Below are 15,302 nucleotides of genomic sequence, written 5' to 3' on the forward strand. Positions count from 1 at the left end.
CTCACTGTCCCCCCGTGCAACCTTTCTTATTTACTGTCTTTGTGGCGACTGTGGCTTGGCTGGTAGTTTCTGTTTGCTTGTCCTTGCCCCTGACTTCCCTGAGACCAACTGACTGCCACACCCAGTGCCTTACAAAGCTGCTCTGTTGAGACTTGGTCTGGATTTCTTCCCCCTGCTGAATTGCCTTGAAGTCCTCTTGCTGAGGCCTGTGTTCTCGATGCTGTTGAGGGACTCTGATATTGGTGGCCAGCGTCTCACTTCCAGGCTCTGTCAGTGTAGCTTCTTCTTGATCACACAGAGTGGAGAGAACTTCTGTGTCCCCGTGGGCCTTCACTTAGGCCGCCTGGGTGTTCGGAGGTCTTGAGAAACTTCCAGACTTTGTCGACTGTTGATTTCATTCTCTAAGAATTGGCACAAGTTGACTTCGGGTTCAAATGAGTTTCCTCCAAGTCTGTTTAAACCTGTTTCCTACACAGATTATTAAAGCAAGAAATCTCTCTATTGATTTGCATATAGTCAAGTAACAAATTTTGTTGGAGAGTAATCATCTCAGTATCATTTTATCTGGGAAAAGAGTCCCAAGAAAATGGGCTTTACTTTTAAACTCCACCTTTTAGAGGTGTGGTTCTTTTATTTTTTCACCCAGGAAAAGTTTAATTAAAGGGCTTGACTGGACCTCAGCAATGCTGGGTGTTTTTGCATGCGTGTCATTTGGCGAGGGAATGGTCTCTTTCTGTATTTCTGCCTTCTAACCTGTTCATCTCTTCGATTTTCGTTTTTGTTTTTTATCTTTGACGATACCCTCACCTTCAACCGTACCTTTTAAAGACTTCTCTTGTTCTAAACCTATTCTTACTCTATATTCTTATTCTTCTTGTATTTCACAAATCAGCAAAGATTTATTGAGGTGCCTATGCCAACACTGTGTTAAGCATGATTGTTGTTCTGAGAGATAAGTTACGGTGATTAACACGTGTATGAAGTTAGTGCGCAAATGTGTTTTCCAGTGAAATGTTAGAAGAAAGTGGGATTAGCGAAATTTGAAACAGAGTGGGCCTCATGACAGTGATGGTACTTTGAAGTGGACTTCGACAGGTAGAGTAAGTTTACCAGCTTCGTGATAAATTGGCTTTCTTCATACCGCACCCGCTGAAGACCACAGCTGAGCTCAAAAGTAAACGGGTTCCCTGTTGTTTTGATAGAAACTGCCCTTTGGGATCACTTCACCAGTCATGGTTGATGGAAGAACCTTGCGTTTATCCATGCTGGCTGTGCCTTGCTGAAGGTAGGCCCTTACCTCCCTATCCTGCTCCAGACAACATATTTGTTGCCCTGCCAGCCTCTTGCCAGCTTTGGCTTTGGCCTTCTGAATCTGTAAGGAGCTGATTGTTGTAGTAAGGACAGAGCTGTGAGCAGAGCCACTGAGGACTCCCTTCCAGGAGGCATCAACTTGTTAGCTGAACTCACCTGTAGAGCAGCGGGAGCCCACCTCCCCCGCTGTGTCCACAGCACACCTCATCTCCCTTTTCCCGGAAGCCCATCCGTGTCCCTGTCCACCATGCTTGCTTGATTTAACAGTTCAGTGTCTGTGAGAAAAGGAAAAAGAGGTTAGTGTGTTCCTCTGTGTGTGTGTGTGTGTGTGTGTGTAACTGAAGTTGTTCCACAGTGTTAGCAACTATAACAGAAATCACAAGATGGAAGAAAGATCTTCCTTGAATGATTTCCTTTCCATCTCATTTTCCATGTTCTTTTGCTATTTTTGTCCAGAGTAGTACATTTTACATAGCTGTCACCTTATGGCAGAAGTAATCTAATATTTTACTTTTTATTTAATTTATTTGGTGTGTCAATGTTGCCAAATGATGCTGCATTTTTTTTCTTGCTTTTAATTTTGTTTATTTATTGATGAGAGAAAGAGTTTCCATCCACTAGGTCCCTCTCTGAAATACCTGCAATGGCCAGGAAGCCAAAGCTGGGAGATAAGAACTCAGTCCAGGTCTCCCATGTGGGTAGCAGGAAGCCAGTAACCTGGGCCATCGGCACTGCCTCCAGCAGGAAGCTGGAGTCAGGAGTCAGACCTGGGACTCAAGCCCAGGGACTCCAGTGTGGGATCAGGTGTCCTAACCAGTGTCGCCACTGTTGGGACAGTTGTTTATTGGTTATTTATTTTATTATTATATTTAATATATTTTTATTTTTATTATATTTATTTATTTATTATATTTATTTTTAATATATTTTTATTATTATATTTTTATTATTTATTTTATGAGCGTGCTTCCATTTGGCTTCTTTGTATTTGTGATGTTCATTTTAAACGCTGCATAACGTCCTGTCAAGTTGATGCATTATAGTTTACTTACCCATCATCCCTAAACTGGAAATTCACATTGTTTCCTGTTGGTTACCTGTTAGAGAAAACATTGCTGTGAACAGCTGCTTCCTTTCTTAAATTCTGAGAAAGACAACAGCATACCTTTAGCTGCCTGACTTCTAGCTTGCAAGACTGTAGAGGGCTGGGTGTTTTGTGCATGGTTAATGTGCTGTTTGACATACCCACATCCCGTATCAGAGCGCCTGGAGTCAAGTCCGGTTTCCTGCTACTGCGTGCCATGAGAGGCAACATGTGGTGCTGCACGTGCTTGGGTTCCTGCTACCAGTGTGGGAAACGTGAATTGAGTTCCTGGCTCCTGACGTTGGCCTGACCCACCTCAGCTGTTATAGACAGTTGAGGAGCGAACTGTTAGATGGAGAACTGTCTGTCTACACTTTTCAAATAAGGGTTTTTTGTTTTTTCTTTTTTTAAACTGTAGAATCTACAAATTAATCTTGCTTACTATTATGGAAAAGAAACATCTGTAGCACCATAAAAGAACAGATGGGATTCAGTGGAGCCCAAATGGGGAAGAGCTTTTTTTTGAACTTGGGTGTTAGAGAAGACACTATGCATCAAGATCTTTTTAATGGGCTTTAAGCGATGAAGAGGACTTGAAAACAGAGTTGAGTTGCGAGTGATTGAAGAAATTGTGAGCTCAGAGTGGAAAAACCCCAGATGTGTAACTGCAGGCAGTCATGGCTTACTGTGGCATGCTCTCTCTACCCTGGAGTCTGGCAGTCACAGGAGCCAACGTAGGGGTGACTGCCAGCCTCAGAGACCCCTGTATTGCAGACATTAAGAACTGAGCCCCAGTCAGGACTATCCCATGTGATTGACCTTTTTGTTGCTGTTTTTGTTCTGACAACGACCTCTTCCCTGGTCCCTTTCACACAGTAGGGCCTTCAATTATCTTTTATTTTTTTTTTTTTAAAGATTTATTTATCTGAAAGAGTTACAGAGAGGTAGAGAGAGAGAGAGGTCTTCCATCTGCTGGTTCACTCCCCAAATGGCCGCAACAGCCAGAGTTGGACCAATCCAGAGCCAGGAGCTTCTTACAGGTCTTCCTACGCAGGTGCAGGGGCCCAAGGACCTTGGCCATCTTCCACTGCTTTTCCAGGCCGGCTCTGCGTGGCTCGGCTTCGCGCGCTCAGCGGTCTCCACGCCCTTCGCGCCCGCACCACAGCCTTCACGCCAGCCCCATGTTCCCTATCTATTCACGCCCCGCGTGCTCTCTCTGCACGCAGCGGCTTCCGCGAATCACACAGCCTAGCTCACGTTTCCGCCACCGGTATTCAGTCTAAGCTCCCCGGGCTAACCTGGCGAATTCAACCTGGCTCTCGTCTCCGCCTTTCGGTTTGGCTTCCCGTCTTTTGCTCCCCGGGCTAATCTGATGGATTCCAACCTGGCCCACGTCTCCACCTCTGGTTTTTTTAGATTTTCGCCTTTTGTTCCCCGGGCTGACTTGACAATCCCAAGATAGCTTACGTCTCCGCCTCGGCCTGCCCCCGCGGCTGCATCCTCTCTAACATTTTTCTCTACCCGGTATGTTTCCCTAACTTTTCTTCCAACAACAATATTCCCCTCTCATTTCTCCTGGCTTCTCCCCACAGTCCGTATCCGAGTCTATGCCTAGGCTTTCGATAGCTTCTTCCGGCACCTTTTCCGTCCGGCTTTTCCCTAGGCTCTTTGCTAGTCTCTCTCCGGTATTTTCCCACTTCTTCCCGTTTCTTCCCTCCTAGGTTTCCTATCCAAGTCACGGCACCATTATGTCGCTCCCCCTCTTCATGGAGGAACGACACTAAACCCTACCTAGGCTTCCTATCCGAGTCACGGCACCATTATGTCGCTCCCCCTCTTCATGGAGGAGTGACACAGGACCCTGCGCTGTTCTTTCGTCTGCTCGGCCCTCCCCGGGTTTGCTGCTGGTTCTTCCCGGGTTGGCTACCGTCCCTTCCACCTCCGTGGAAGGGCGGTTCCCCCTGGCCACTTTCGCCACTTCCGCGGGGGAGCGGCACACCGCCGGCCGGCTCTCTCGGGGGCTGCACAGGTGTTCCTTCAGATGTTCCTGGTGCATGTTGTCTCTCTCCTCCTTTATAGTCCTCTTCCACCAATCCCAACTCTGCTACCCACACGCTGAGTACGCTGCTCTCCTGCAATCAGGAGCAGGTCCTGCTGTTTATTGGTTGAACTGGAGGCAGCTGTATAGAAGCTGTTTCCTCCTCTCCCAGCGCCATATTGTGGGAGAGCAGATGCATAGAATAAGTCTTAATTCCAGTAACAGTCTAGTCCGAGTTGCTCCCCACAGGGGGGACCCGGATGGAGTTCCTGGCCCCTGCCTTTGGCCTGGCCCAGCCGTGGCTGTTGTGGACTTTTGGGGAGTGACCAGTGGATGGAAGCTCTCTCCCTCTTCCTCCTCCTCCCTTTCCCTCTTCCTCTCTTCTCTCTGTTACTGTGCCTTTCAAGTAAATAGATTAATCATTTTTTATATTTTTAATGTATAAAGAAGATACTGTAGCAGCTGGAGGGGAGGGGAGGGCACAGTGTCAGGGTGGTGGTGGAGAGTTGGGGTCACAGTGGCACCTTTCTTGTCACTCACAGAATTTTTACATTTTTTTTTTTTTTTAATTGAAAGGCAGAGCGAGAGATTGTCCACTTGATTGTTCACACACCAAAAGCTTGCAACAGCCAACGCTGGACCAGACCAAAGCCAGGAGCCTGGAATTCTATCCAGGTCTCTCTTCTGCCTGGCAGGGTGCACGGTAGCGAGAACCTGAAACTGGGTGCAGACCGGGACCTGAACTCAGGCACTCCCTGTCGGGTGCCGGCACCCAAGCAGCGTCTTAACCCCTACTTTGTTTTTAAGCTAAACCTAAAGATGATAAAGGCCCATCAGTTTATGGGATTGGTTGGTTTTAGTTTAAAAATATATTTATTTATTTATTTATTTTGAAAGAGAAGAAGGGAGCTTTGGACTGCTGATTAATTCCTCAGATGGCCCCAACAACCAGAGCTGGGCCAGGCTGAAGCCAGGAGCTTCACCTGGATGTCCGTGTGGGTGCAGGGGTCCACACACTTGGGCCATCTTCCCCTGCTTTTCCCAGGTCATTAGCAGGGAGCTGGATCGGAAATGGAGCAGCCAAGGCACAAACCGGCACCCATACGGGACGCTGGTGTCGCCGGCGGCAGCTCTACCTGCTACGCCAGCACGCTGACCACTGTTTTAACTTCTTAAAGCCTTACAATACATTGAGTTTTCCACCATTTCTTTTTTTCCCTTTATCCTTTCTCATATCCACCACCAGGAGAGAGAAAGGTACAGGGACTCAGATAATTTCATCCTGTGCCTTCAGTCATTCGTTTCAAAAACATACAGGATGAGTGGGTGGCATGCACACCAGATGCCTGGGAGACAGGAGTCCAGGACACAGTGGAGTCTCAGAGGACGCTTCAGCCCTGCTCATCTGCAGAGAGGATCTCTGAGGCTAACGCATGCATGGGTGATTGCTGTAATTACGATTGCCGTTCAAGTAGAAGAAAGGCGGCTTTAGGGAGCGTCTGTGCTAGCTGTCCCAGCTTCTTCACAGTCACCCATGATTCTCTTCTCTTGCTCTTCCTGTTGATTTATAGATCGATCCGTCTCTCACATTTGTCTCTCCCTGCTCTCAAATAGATACATATTGTCAAAAACGTTCCCGTGCTCTTGAAAACCAAAATTACCGATAACAAATTTATACAGGGTGCAGCATGGAGGCAGTCGTGTCCCCGTGTGGCTAAGGCGATGAACTGAAGCCATTTCTGACTTTGCAGGCCGCGTCTATGCTGTCTTGTCGAAGCGAGAAGGTCGAGTGCTTCAAGAAGAGATGAAGGAAGGGACAGACATGTTCATCATCAAGGCCGTGCTGCCCGTGGCCGAGAGCTTCGGTTTCGCCGATGAAATCAGGAAGAGGACCAGCGGCCTGGCCAGCCCGCAGCTGGTGTTCAGCCACTGGGAGGTGAGATCCCCAGTTCCCCAGTCCTCCTCTACATCCCTGGCTGTGCTCCCTGCCAGAGAGGCCCCGGGAGCTACCGGAAGGCCCTGGGCACTCAGATGGACGACAGCAGAGAGCAGGGGGCTTTGCTCATCCGGGTTCAATGGACCTTCGATTCTGCGTGGCTTTTCGTGCGCACTTGGACGCGTTTTTCACCCTCTCTTTTTATTTAGTGTAAAGTGTAGATGCACAACACTTAATCCTCGTGTTCTCCCTGTAAAGTTCTATGTTAGACTTTCACAGGAGCATCACGGATCTTTCGAAAGTGAAACGTCACTTGGGAAAAACTACCTCCGGCGCCCAGAGCAGGAACAGTCCTGCCTCTTGCAAGGGGGAGCTTTAGATCTGCTGTGTTTCGTATTCCTCGGGCCCCATTATGAAGATTCAGGGTGTGTGCAGCTTCCAAGTGCTGTGGAGTGAATGCTCATCAGAGCACTTCCGCGTCGGCGTGGATGAAGGGAGGCGAGAAGATGAGCCGTATCTGTACTCGGGAAGGAAAACTCCACAGGCCCACGTTGCCAGAGAGAAAACAGCTTGGAGCGCAATATTCTTCAGGTCGAGGCGAGACAAGAGCAGGCCGCAGTGAGGTCAGGCCACCCTTCCTGAGCAGGCTCAGGGGGGTGACGCGGGCCTAACGCAGGTTACGTTTCAAGACAGAGCCGAGGGTCAGGAGGAGAATTTTTAAACTAAGAAACATACGCAGAAAGGTTGTTTAAAGAAAACTTTCTAAGTAAGTTCACTTTTTTTTTTGGCTTTCACCATGGAAGTTTGTAGTTTAGTGGAAGAAACATTGACTTGGAATCGGTCCTGGTTTCAGATATTAGTTCTGCCACTTATTTGGACAAATTGTGAGCCTCCCTGAGTGTTTTTGGCCCCTGGATGCGATGTGTCAAGTACCTGACTGAGTGGCTGCCATCGCCACATGCAGGCCGTTGACTGCCATTCTCTGTCCACACCACATTCCTTCTGTGCTCTCAGCAGCGTGGCCCGGCACCAGGCTTCACGCCGAGGTGCAGATTTTTTTCTTCAAGTCTTTTTATTTCCACAAAACTCAGGTTCAGGTTCAGTACTAGTTGTTCTTTCTCTGTGTTTACCCTGATGGGTCCATTTCTCTAGAACACTTTAAATGGAGTTTAAATGTATTTATTTATTTAAGAAGCAAAGAGACAAAGAAAGCGCCCATCTGTTGGTTCACCCCAAAACGGTCTCAACAGCCAAGGCTGGAGCCAGGAGCCCAAAATACAATCCAAGGTCCCCATGTGGATGGCAGGAATCCAGCAACTCGCACTGTCTCACAGGAAGCTGGAGCCCGGACGCGAACCCGCACTTCAGTGTGGAATGTGGGTATCCCAACCAGGGTCTTCACTGCTAGGCCGAATGTCTGCCCAGAAGGTGTAAATTCAGATAATTAATGGAGAATGAGAGTAGTTGAGAAAGAATCTGCATTTTAAAATTAAACTTAGAATCGGGTCAATCAGTGAAGTAAATGACACTAGAGAAAAACTGACTTTGGCCAAGGTAAATTTGATTTTAATTCTGCAAGTTCATATCATCTAAATTGATACAAGTGAAGTTGCAAGTCCAAAGCATTGGACTTCATCTGCTTAAAAAAACTTACTTTTTAAAAAAAGATTTTTATTTATTTGAAAGAGTGAGAGAGAGAGAGACAAAGAGAGATCTCCCATCCACTGTTTCACTCCCCAAATGGCCGCAACTGCTGGAGCTGGGCCAGGCTAAAGCCAGGAACCAAGAACTCCATCTGGGTCTGGTCTCCCACGTGGGTGCAGGGGTCCAAGGACTTGGCCATCATCTGCTGCTTTCCCAGATGCATTAGCAGGGAGCTGCATCAGAGGTGGAGCAGCCAGGACCCAAACTAGTTCTTTGGTACAGGATGCTGGTGTTGCAAGCTGTGGCCTAACCCATGCACCACAGTGCCGGCTCTAAAAATCACATTCTTAATGCATGGTAGAACCAAGGTTAGTGTTCTGATTTATGTAACTTTTTTCCCCTCAATATAAATTCTATATTTCTTCAGGGACTTACTGTGAAATTTTCTTGAATTTTGCACGTTTGAAACTAAATATTCTTTCAATGGTTTTATTAACTTACGTCTGAGTAGTTATCATTGTTACCTTTCATTTTGTTGAAAACAGTAGCCCCAAAGCATTTATATTTTAATCCTGAAGCTTACAGATAGTAATTTCTTATTTCACAAAAATCCTAGCTTTTTAGCTTTGCTTTCGGCACTCAGCTACCACATGTGAACATAAACAAGTAGGAAGCAGGAGAGACAGGTTATCGCAAACAACACCTGGGAACAAGCGAGGGGTCAGTCACGTAGATGCATTACTGACGTTCACTCTGGGGAATGTCATAGGCGTCCTCTGCCACGGGCGCTAGTGACCAGACCTGCGATCCTGGGCCAGGAGGCTGGACGATACTTAGAACTGGAGAGAGAGCTGTTCACTTCGGTGTAACAACCTAGAGAGGCAAAAACTTTCTTCATTGGCACTGCCTTCAGTGAAAACTGCCTTCAGTTGGCCGGTGCCACGTCTCACTAGGCTAATCCTCCGCCTTGCGGTGCCGGCACACCGGGTTCTAGTCCTGGTCGGGGCGCCGGATTCTGTCCCGGTTGCCCCTCTTCCAGGCCAGCTCTCTGCTGTGGCCCGGGAGTGCAGTGGAGGATGGCCCAAGTGCTTGGGCCCTGCACCCCATGTGAGACCAGAAGCACCTGGCTCCTGGCTTCGGATCAGCGTGGTGCGCTGGCCACGGCAGCCTTTGGAGGGTGAACCAACGGCAAAGGAAGACCTTTCTCTCTGTCTCTCTCTCACTATCCACTCTGCCTGTCAAAAAAAAAAAAAAAAGAAAAAGAAAGAAAACTGCCTTCAGCACTCACAGCTCTGGCTCCATAATATCATAGCAATGACGAGTGTTCTGTCCCATGAGGATGCCTTGCTCAACACTGCAGAACCCGGGGTTGCAGAGAGGGTGTGCGTCCACCGACAACCCCTGTGTCTGCTGTCCGTGAGTGCACGTCCAGAACACACACTCAGAGCTAATGTGAAGGTGGCATCGTGACTGGCAGGACGACACATTTGAGCTCACGTGTTCCGGTTCTTGTTCAAAGATGTCATCATTTTACAGTCTTATCCTTGAAAGTGATCTTACAAAGCACATTTTTAGAAAAGTATAAAGTCCACCTCATTTCCTAATTGGCAAATATACAAGGATACTCCAAAAATTCACGGAACACTGGAATGTAAAGATAAGTTTATTTTAATGCAAAACCATTTTTAAATCAGTGGGTGCATCTTCCAAAAACTTTTTGAGGACCCCTGGTGTTGGTCAGGAAGGGAACCCACAATACAGTGGCCCAAGTAAAGGGGAGACTGTCTCTGGAGGTGGAGGAGGTAGTCCAGGGCTGGCGCGTGGCACTGTGCCAGGAGCCCAGCTCACTCCAGATGGCTGCATTTCTCCACCCTCGGCAGAATTGTGCTGGTGCGCAGGCCGGCTGTTCCGCCTCCCCGTCTCGTCCGCGTTTGAGCCAATAGGCACAGGGCGGGAAGGAGTCAGGAGTGCACCTTCACTGTGCGGACACACACTGCATCTTGCACAACATCACGCCATCCCTTCCTGTTAGCCAGAACCAGTCTTGTGACCAGTCTAACGGAGCCCCACTCCGCAAGGCCAGAACTGCAGCATTTGACCAGGTCAGGGATCAGCCAAGTAGGGTTCCTTTCCTGTTCGGGTAAAGGAATTTTTACTAGAACAAAGCCATACCCATTCATTTGTGTATTTTTCTGTGGCTGCTTTCACGCAGAGCTAAGTACAGAGATCATAAGGCCCATACGGTCTGAAACACTTCCCGTCTGGCTCTTCATGGAGAACGTGTGCCCGCGCCCCTTGAGCCGAGGCCGCCGTGTGCCAGCCGGAACTCCTGCTGCCAAAGAAACCGGGATGGGTGGGCATTTAGGGGCAACTCAGATAAAATCAGTGAGGCTCTTGCAAGTACGTGAGTTTTATTACTTGAAAGCCGAGATGGTTTTCAGTCTCCTTTGTCTCAGAATTGAAATAATTTTTTTTAAATGCTGAAAACTGACCTTATGCAGTTAGTGGTTTTTTTAAAATGCGAGTTTCTGACTTCACTACAGCTTATTATTAAAAATCAGTCTCTTTAATAAATAATTTTAGAGGAGAGACTGCCGTCCATGAAAGTTTTGCCCCAATTTTGAGCCATCCTCCCGTCATCTCTCGGACACCTGTTGTGTTCGTGTTCCCCAAAGCTGACATCTCACAATTAAATGCCATTGATCTGATGTTTCATGGCTGTCTCGGTTCCCCCCGCGCCCCACCCCGTGGTTAGCTTTAGAAATAACACAGTTGTTGAGCTCTGGCTTCTCACTCCAAGGCACTTTTTTTTTCATTTGTATTCTGCCACACCATGTAATTTACAATCAAGGGCTTTTGAGAGAAAGTGCTTCGAGAAACGGAGGAAATAAAATTACAGGCATTTTCCATGAGGAAACCTTTGAAGTCAGCAGTCGCATGATTTCTCTCAAGTTCTACCCTTCTGTGAAAAAGGAAGACAAGGCGCTAATGACAGGCACAGAAAGAGAAACAGCGTCGACCAACGCACTGCGGGGCACGGGGCAGCCCCTGAACAGGGGCTCGCCGGGCGGGGGCACTGCCCGGGGGCCGCCTCAAGTTCACGCAGGGTGAGGGAGAAATGACTCCAGTGGCTCTGAAGAAGTTCATTCTGAACACAGTATTTCCACCTGCCAACCATAATCATGGTGAGAAATTGAGCAAAAAATTGAATTGGGGCCTGGGGTTTTTTGGTTTTGTTTTATTTTGTTTTGTTTTTAAGACCCAGGACAGCAGCTTGCTCAGTGCCTTTCTGTGAATTACAAAATGGCGTCCTTGGGGCCTGTGCTGTGGCGTAGTGGGTAAAGCCCCTGCCTACAGTGCTGGCATCCCATATGGGTACCGGTTCGAGTCCCAGACGTTCCACTTCCGATCCAGCTCTCTGCAATGGCCTGGGAAAGCAGTGGAGGATGGCCCAAGTCCTTGGGCCCTGCACCCATGTGGGAAACCTGGAAGAAGCTCCTGGCTCCTGGGGTCGGGTGGCTCAGCTCCAGCCATTGCAGCCATTTAGAGAGTGAACCAGCAGATGGAAGACCTTTCTCCATCTCTACCCCTCTCTGTAACTTTCAAATAAATAAAATAAATCTTAAAAATCTTTCAAGTAAATAAAATAAATCTTAAAGAAAGCAAGCCATTAACAAGGAGCTGGGTTGGAAGTGGAACAGCTGGGATACGAACCGATGCCCGTGTGAGACGCGGGCACTCAGGAGCTCACAGATAGGAGCACTTGCTCACAGGGGCTTCACTGCATTGCCGGCTCGGGACCCAGCGTGTGCTTCCTAAGGACTTGCCTTCCCTGCTTCTAGAACTCGTGTTAGATACCCCCTGCAATTTCTGTCTCTCTCTGGTAGACTCTGGGAAGTTTCCGAAAGTCTGCCTTTTTTCAATAATAATTTATTGGGCTGAAATTCATAGAGCATAAAGTTAAGAACCGTAAGCAGTTCTGTTGCTTTCAGCACATTCACAATGTGTGCGACCACCACCTTCACTCCAGAGTAAGGCTCCTCACCATCCCAGCGTACCCCAGGCCCCCCGACTACCCGGCTGAGTTCTTTCTCTGTGGGTTAATCTGTTCTGACGTTACATACACAGGGAAGCGTTTAATGTGTGACTGTTTGTGTCTGGGTTCGCATCACACAGTGTTTGGGGGTACCTCTGTGTCGTATCAGCGCTCCGTTCCTGTTTGCGGCTGTTCAGTAGCCGGTTCCGTGGGTGAGCCGTATTTGTTTATCCACTCAGCCACTGCGGACGTTGGAGCCTTCTTCCAGGCGTGAGCTGCAGGTCTGCTGTGACCCTGCGCGTGCATGTACCCGATCCAGTCCTTCTTTCCAGTTCTTGGATCAGTACCGAGGCGTGGAGTGGGGAGTCCAACATTAATTTAACTTCTCAGGGCGCTGCCAGACCTTTTGTCCCGGTCTCTGTGCCGTTCCCCGTTCCCATCCGCAGTGGACGGAGGCTTCCCGTGTCTTGGCATCCCCTGCAGTGTTCGTATCCTCTCTGTTTGCATCATTGCTTCTATCACAGCTGCCCCAGTGGGCGGGACGTGGCACCTCGTGGCGGTGTGGACTTGCCTCTCCCTAGTGCTCTCTTCTCCTGCCCATGTACCGTCTGTATATCTTCATTGGAGAGATGTCTCTTCAGATCTTTGGCCAATTTTTTAATTGGGTTGTTGGCACTTTTATATTATCTTTTTGTTGAGTTGCAAAGGTTCTTTATGTACTCTGCATCCATGTCAGTCTTTTAATTCACTACTTTGCAGCATTACCTGGTCTTCTCGCTGGACGTCTTTTTTACAACTGCCTAATGTTTGCTGGATGCTCGCTGTGCCCTCTGTTTGTCTGCGGGACCCACTGCTCTCTCTCAGGTTCCTTCGATTGCTCTGCTGCCCTTCCCGACCTGCTCATCTGTTCTGCCCTCTGTCGGTTCTGATGGCTGGCCGGGCGCTGGACTCCGTGCTGTGCCTTCGCTCTGTAACTCACGGAAGGTCATCTTCAGGAGTTTACTTGCCGTGTGTCCCGCCGTGGAGGGGCCTCACCAGTCGGTGTTTCAGTCACCTCTTCCTCTGTCCCCCAGTGCATGGCTCCAACCACGTCCCTTGCCGCGGCTCCCTCGCTGCCCTCGCCAGCGTGGGTGGTGCAGAACCGCAGGTTAGCACGGGCTGCATCTCATCTCCACAGCTGCCTGTGTCTGCCTCGTTTCTAGTCACAGCCTGGGCAGACACGGGTGTCCTGGCTGCAGAGCCGAGCGAGCAGGTGTCTTCCGGGGCACGTGGCTCTGGGCCCTTCATACATGGCTCACACGTGCCGTGGCTGCCTGTGGGCTTGCATGGGTTTACTACTGTGATATTGCCTCTTCTCTCTCCAAAAACTTCTCTCTTCCTGGCCCACAGCAGTTTCCCCTTCCATGTTGAAGAGTGACTGACTTTTTTTTTCATTTCTATATTTTGAATTGAAAAGTGTTGGGGGTTTGTGGCTACCCAATAAATAACCTTCCCCCTAGTTGAGAAATAAAAGAATTATAACAACAGCAACCCTAAGGCAAAGAAAGGCCAGGGTCTCGGCTTCATTACTGATCAAGCTGATCTTGGAGAAGGTGGTCTTTAAGGAGAGGCAAGTGGCTTTCTAACCCTGACAAGTCCAAAGGGGCAGCGTGGGTACAGGCGTCTGTCGTACCCCGGAAGTCAGCCTCTGGGGCATTGGACTCCACTCAGATGGGTCCATGTCCAAGGTCACCACCTTCTTGAATATCCCGATGTGGCTGCTGGCCATCCCTCTACAAAGTCTGGCTTCCAGACTAGCCGGCTCTCTCCTCCTTGCCCTTCTCCAAGCTCTGCCCTCTGCCCTTCCTTTCAAGGAGTGAGGTCAGCAGGGAATTGTCCGAAGCCTGCCGTCCTCTAGGTTTATCTCTCCTCACCACCTTTCTCTGTATGCGTGCAGAGAAAAGGAAGCTACTCATGTCTGCCTCTGGTCCCGCTCACCAGGCACTGCACTGAATTTGAGAGCAAGAACTAATGTGCTTCCAGGAACATGTCGGTCTTTGCTGGGGACAAAGGCAGTGTTGATGAAAAGACACTAACACCCAGATAAATCCTAGTGAAAAGGAAAGTTTTAAATTGTGTTATTGAAAATTAATGGTTTGCCTTCTGTCTTTGTTTCCTGAAACAGCTCCGTGAGCAAAGGATAATGTAGATGGTACAAGCTGGGTTTAATCTACTGCCACTTGGGTTTTTTTTGTTTTTTTTGTTTTTTTTTTTGTTTTTTTTTTTTTTTTTTGACAGGCAGAGTTAGACAGTGAGAGAGAGAGAGACAGAGAGAAAGGTCTTCCTTCCGTTGGTTCACCCCCTAAATGGCCGCTACGGCCAGAGCTACGCAGATCTGAAGCCAGGAGCCAGGTGCTTCCTCCTAGTCTCCCATGCAGGTGCAGGGCCCAAGCACCTGGGCCATCCTCCACTGCCTTCCTGGGCCACAGCAGAGAGCTGGCCTGGAAGAGGGGCAACCGGGACAGAACCGGCGCCCCATCTATTGCCACTTGTTCACAGCGCCCCAGATTCTTCACACCGGTTTATTCCCATTCCGCGTAAAGCCTAACTGCCCACCGCCCAGCTTCTCCCGTCGGCTACGACTGTGTGACCTGGGGCCCATAGATGGGGTTTGCCATCGACGTGTGCGTGCCTAACCTCCCACTTTCTGTCCCCTCTCTACAAGATCATTCCCAGCGACCCCTTCTGGGTGCCGACCACCGAGGAGGAGTACTTGCACTTCGGGGAGAAGGCTGACTCCGAGAACCAGGCCCGGAAGTACATGAACGCCGTGCGGAAGCGGAAGGGCCTCCACGTGGAGGAGAAGATTGTGGAGCACGCGGAGAAGCAGAGGACGCTCAGCAAGAACAAGTAGCCCCCCCCGCCCCCGCCCCCAACCCCGCCCGCCCCCACCGGCCAGCGCCTTCCTCGTCAGGACTTGAAGTCAGGGACACCGAGGGGTCGGTCTCAGGAAGGTTTCTCTTTCAATACAGTGGATCCCTATAAATATTTTAAAGAAGATGTCACAAAACACATTTTCAGAGTGTTGTGGTTTTGGGGGTTTTTTTTGTTTTGTTTTTTTAAGCAATCCCGGTTTGAGGCAAGAAGTGACCATAATACTGCAATGGCAACTTGATGTTACCCTGTAAACCCCCTGCCCCTGCAGTGAGCTGTGTTCCGGTTTCAGGGCAGCCTGCTGTGTGCCGGGTGGAGAGGTGCAGACGCCCTCCTGTGC

General features: G+C 49.1%; 1 protein-coding gene across 3 annotated transcripts in view; it reads left to right on the forward strand.

The window, feature by feature from the left end:
- Positions 1–15,102, forward strand: part of EFL1 (elongation factor like GTPase 1) — a 144,030-nt gene extending 128,928 nt beyond the window's left edge. For all 3 annotated transcript variants that reach the window (XM_002721464.6, XM_089309515.1, XM_089309516.1), the window contains 2 exons: positions 6,185–6,369; positions 14,754–15,102. In XM_002721464.6, coding sequence (XP_002721510.3) covers positions 6,185–6,369; positions 14,754–14,942 — 374 coding nt within the window. In that variant the 3' untranslated portion in view covers positions 14,943–15,102. The remainder of the gene's footprint in view (positions 1–6,184; positions 6,370–14,753) is intronic.
- Positions 15,103–15,302: the final 200 nt, after the last annotated feature.

Source organism: Oryctolagus cuniculus, chromosome 12 (genome assembly GCF_051225735.1).
Source record: "Oryctolagus cuniculus isolate XC-2025 breed Fujian yellow rabbit chromosome 12, ASM5122573v1, whole genome shotgun sequence".
NCBI classification, from domain to species: Eukaryota; Metazoa; Chordata; class Mammalia; order Lagomorpha; family Leporidae; genus Oryctolagus; species Oryctolagus cuniculus.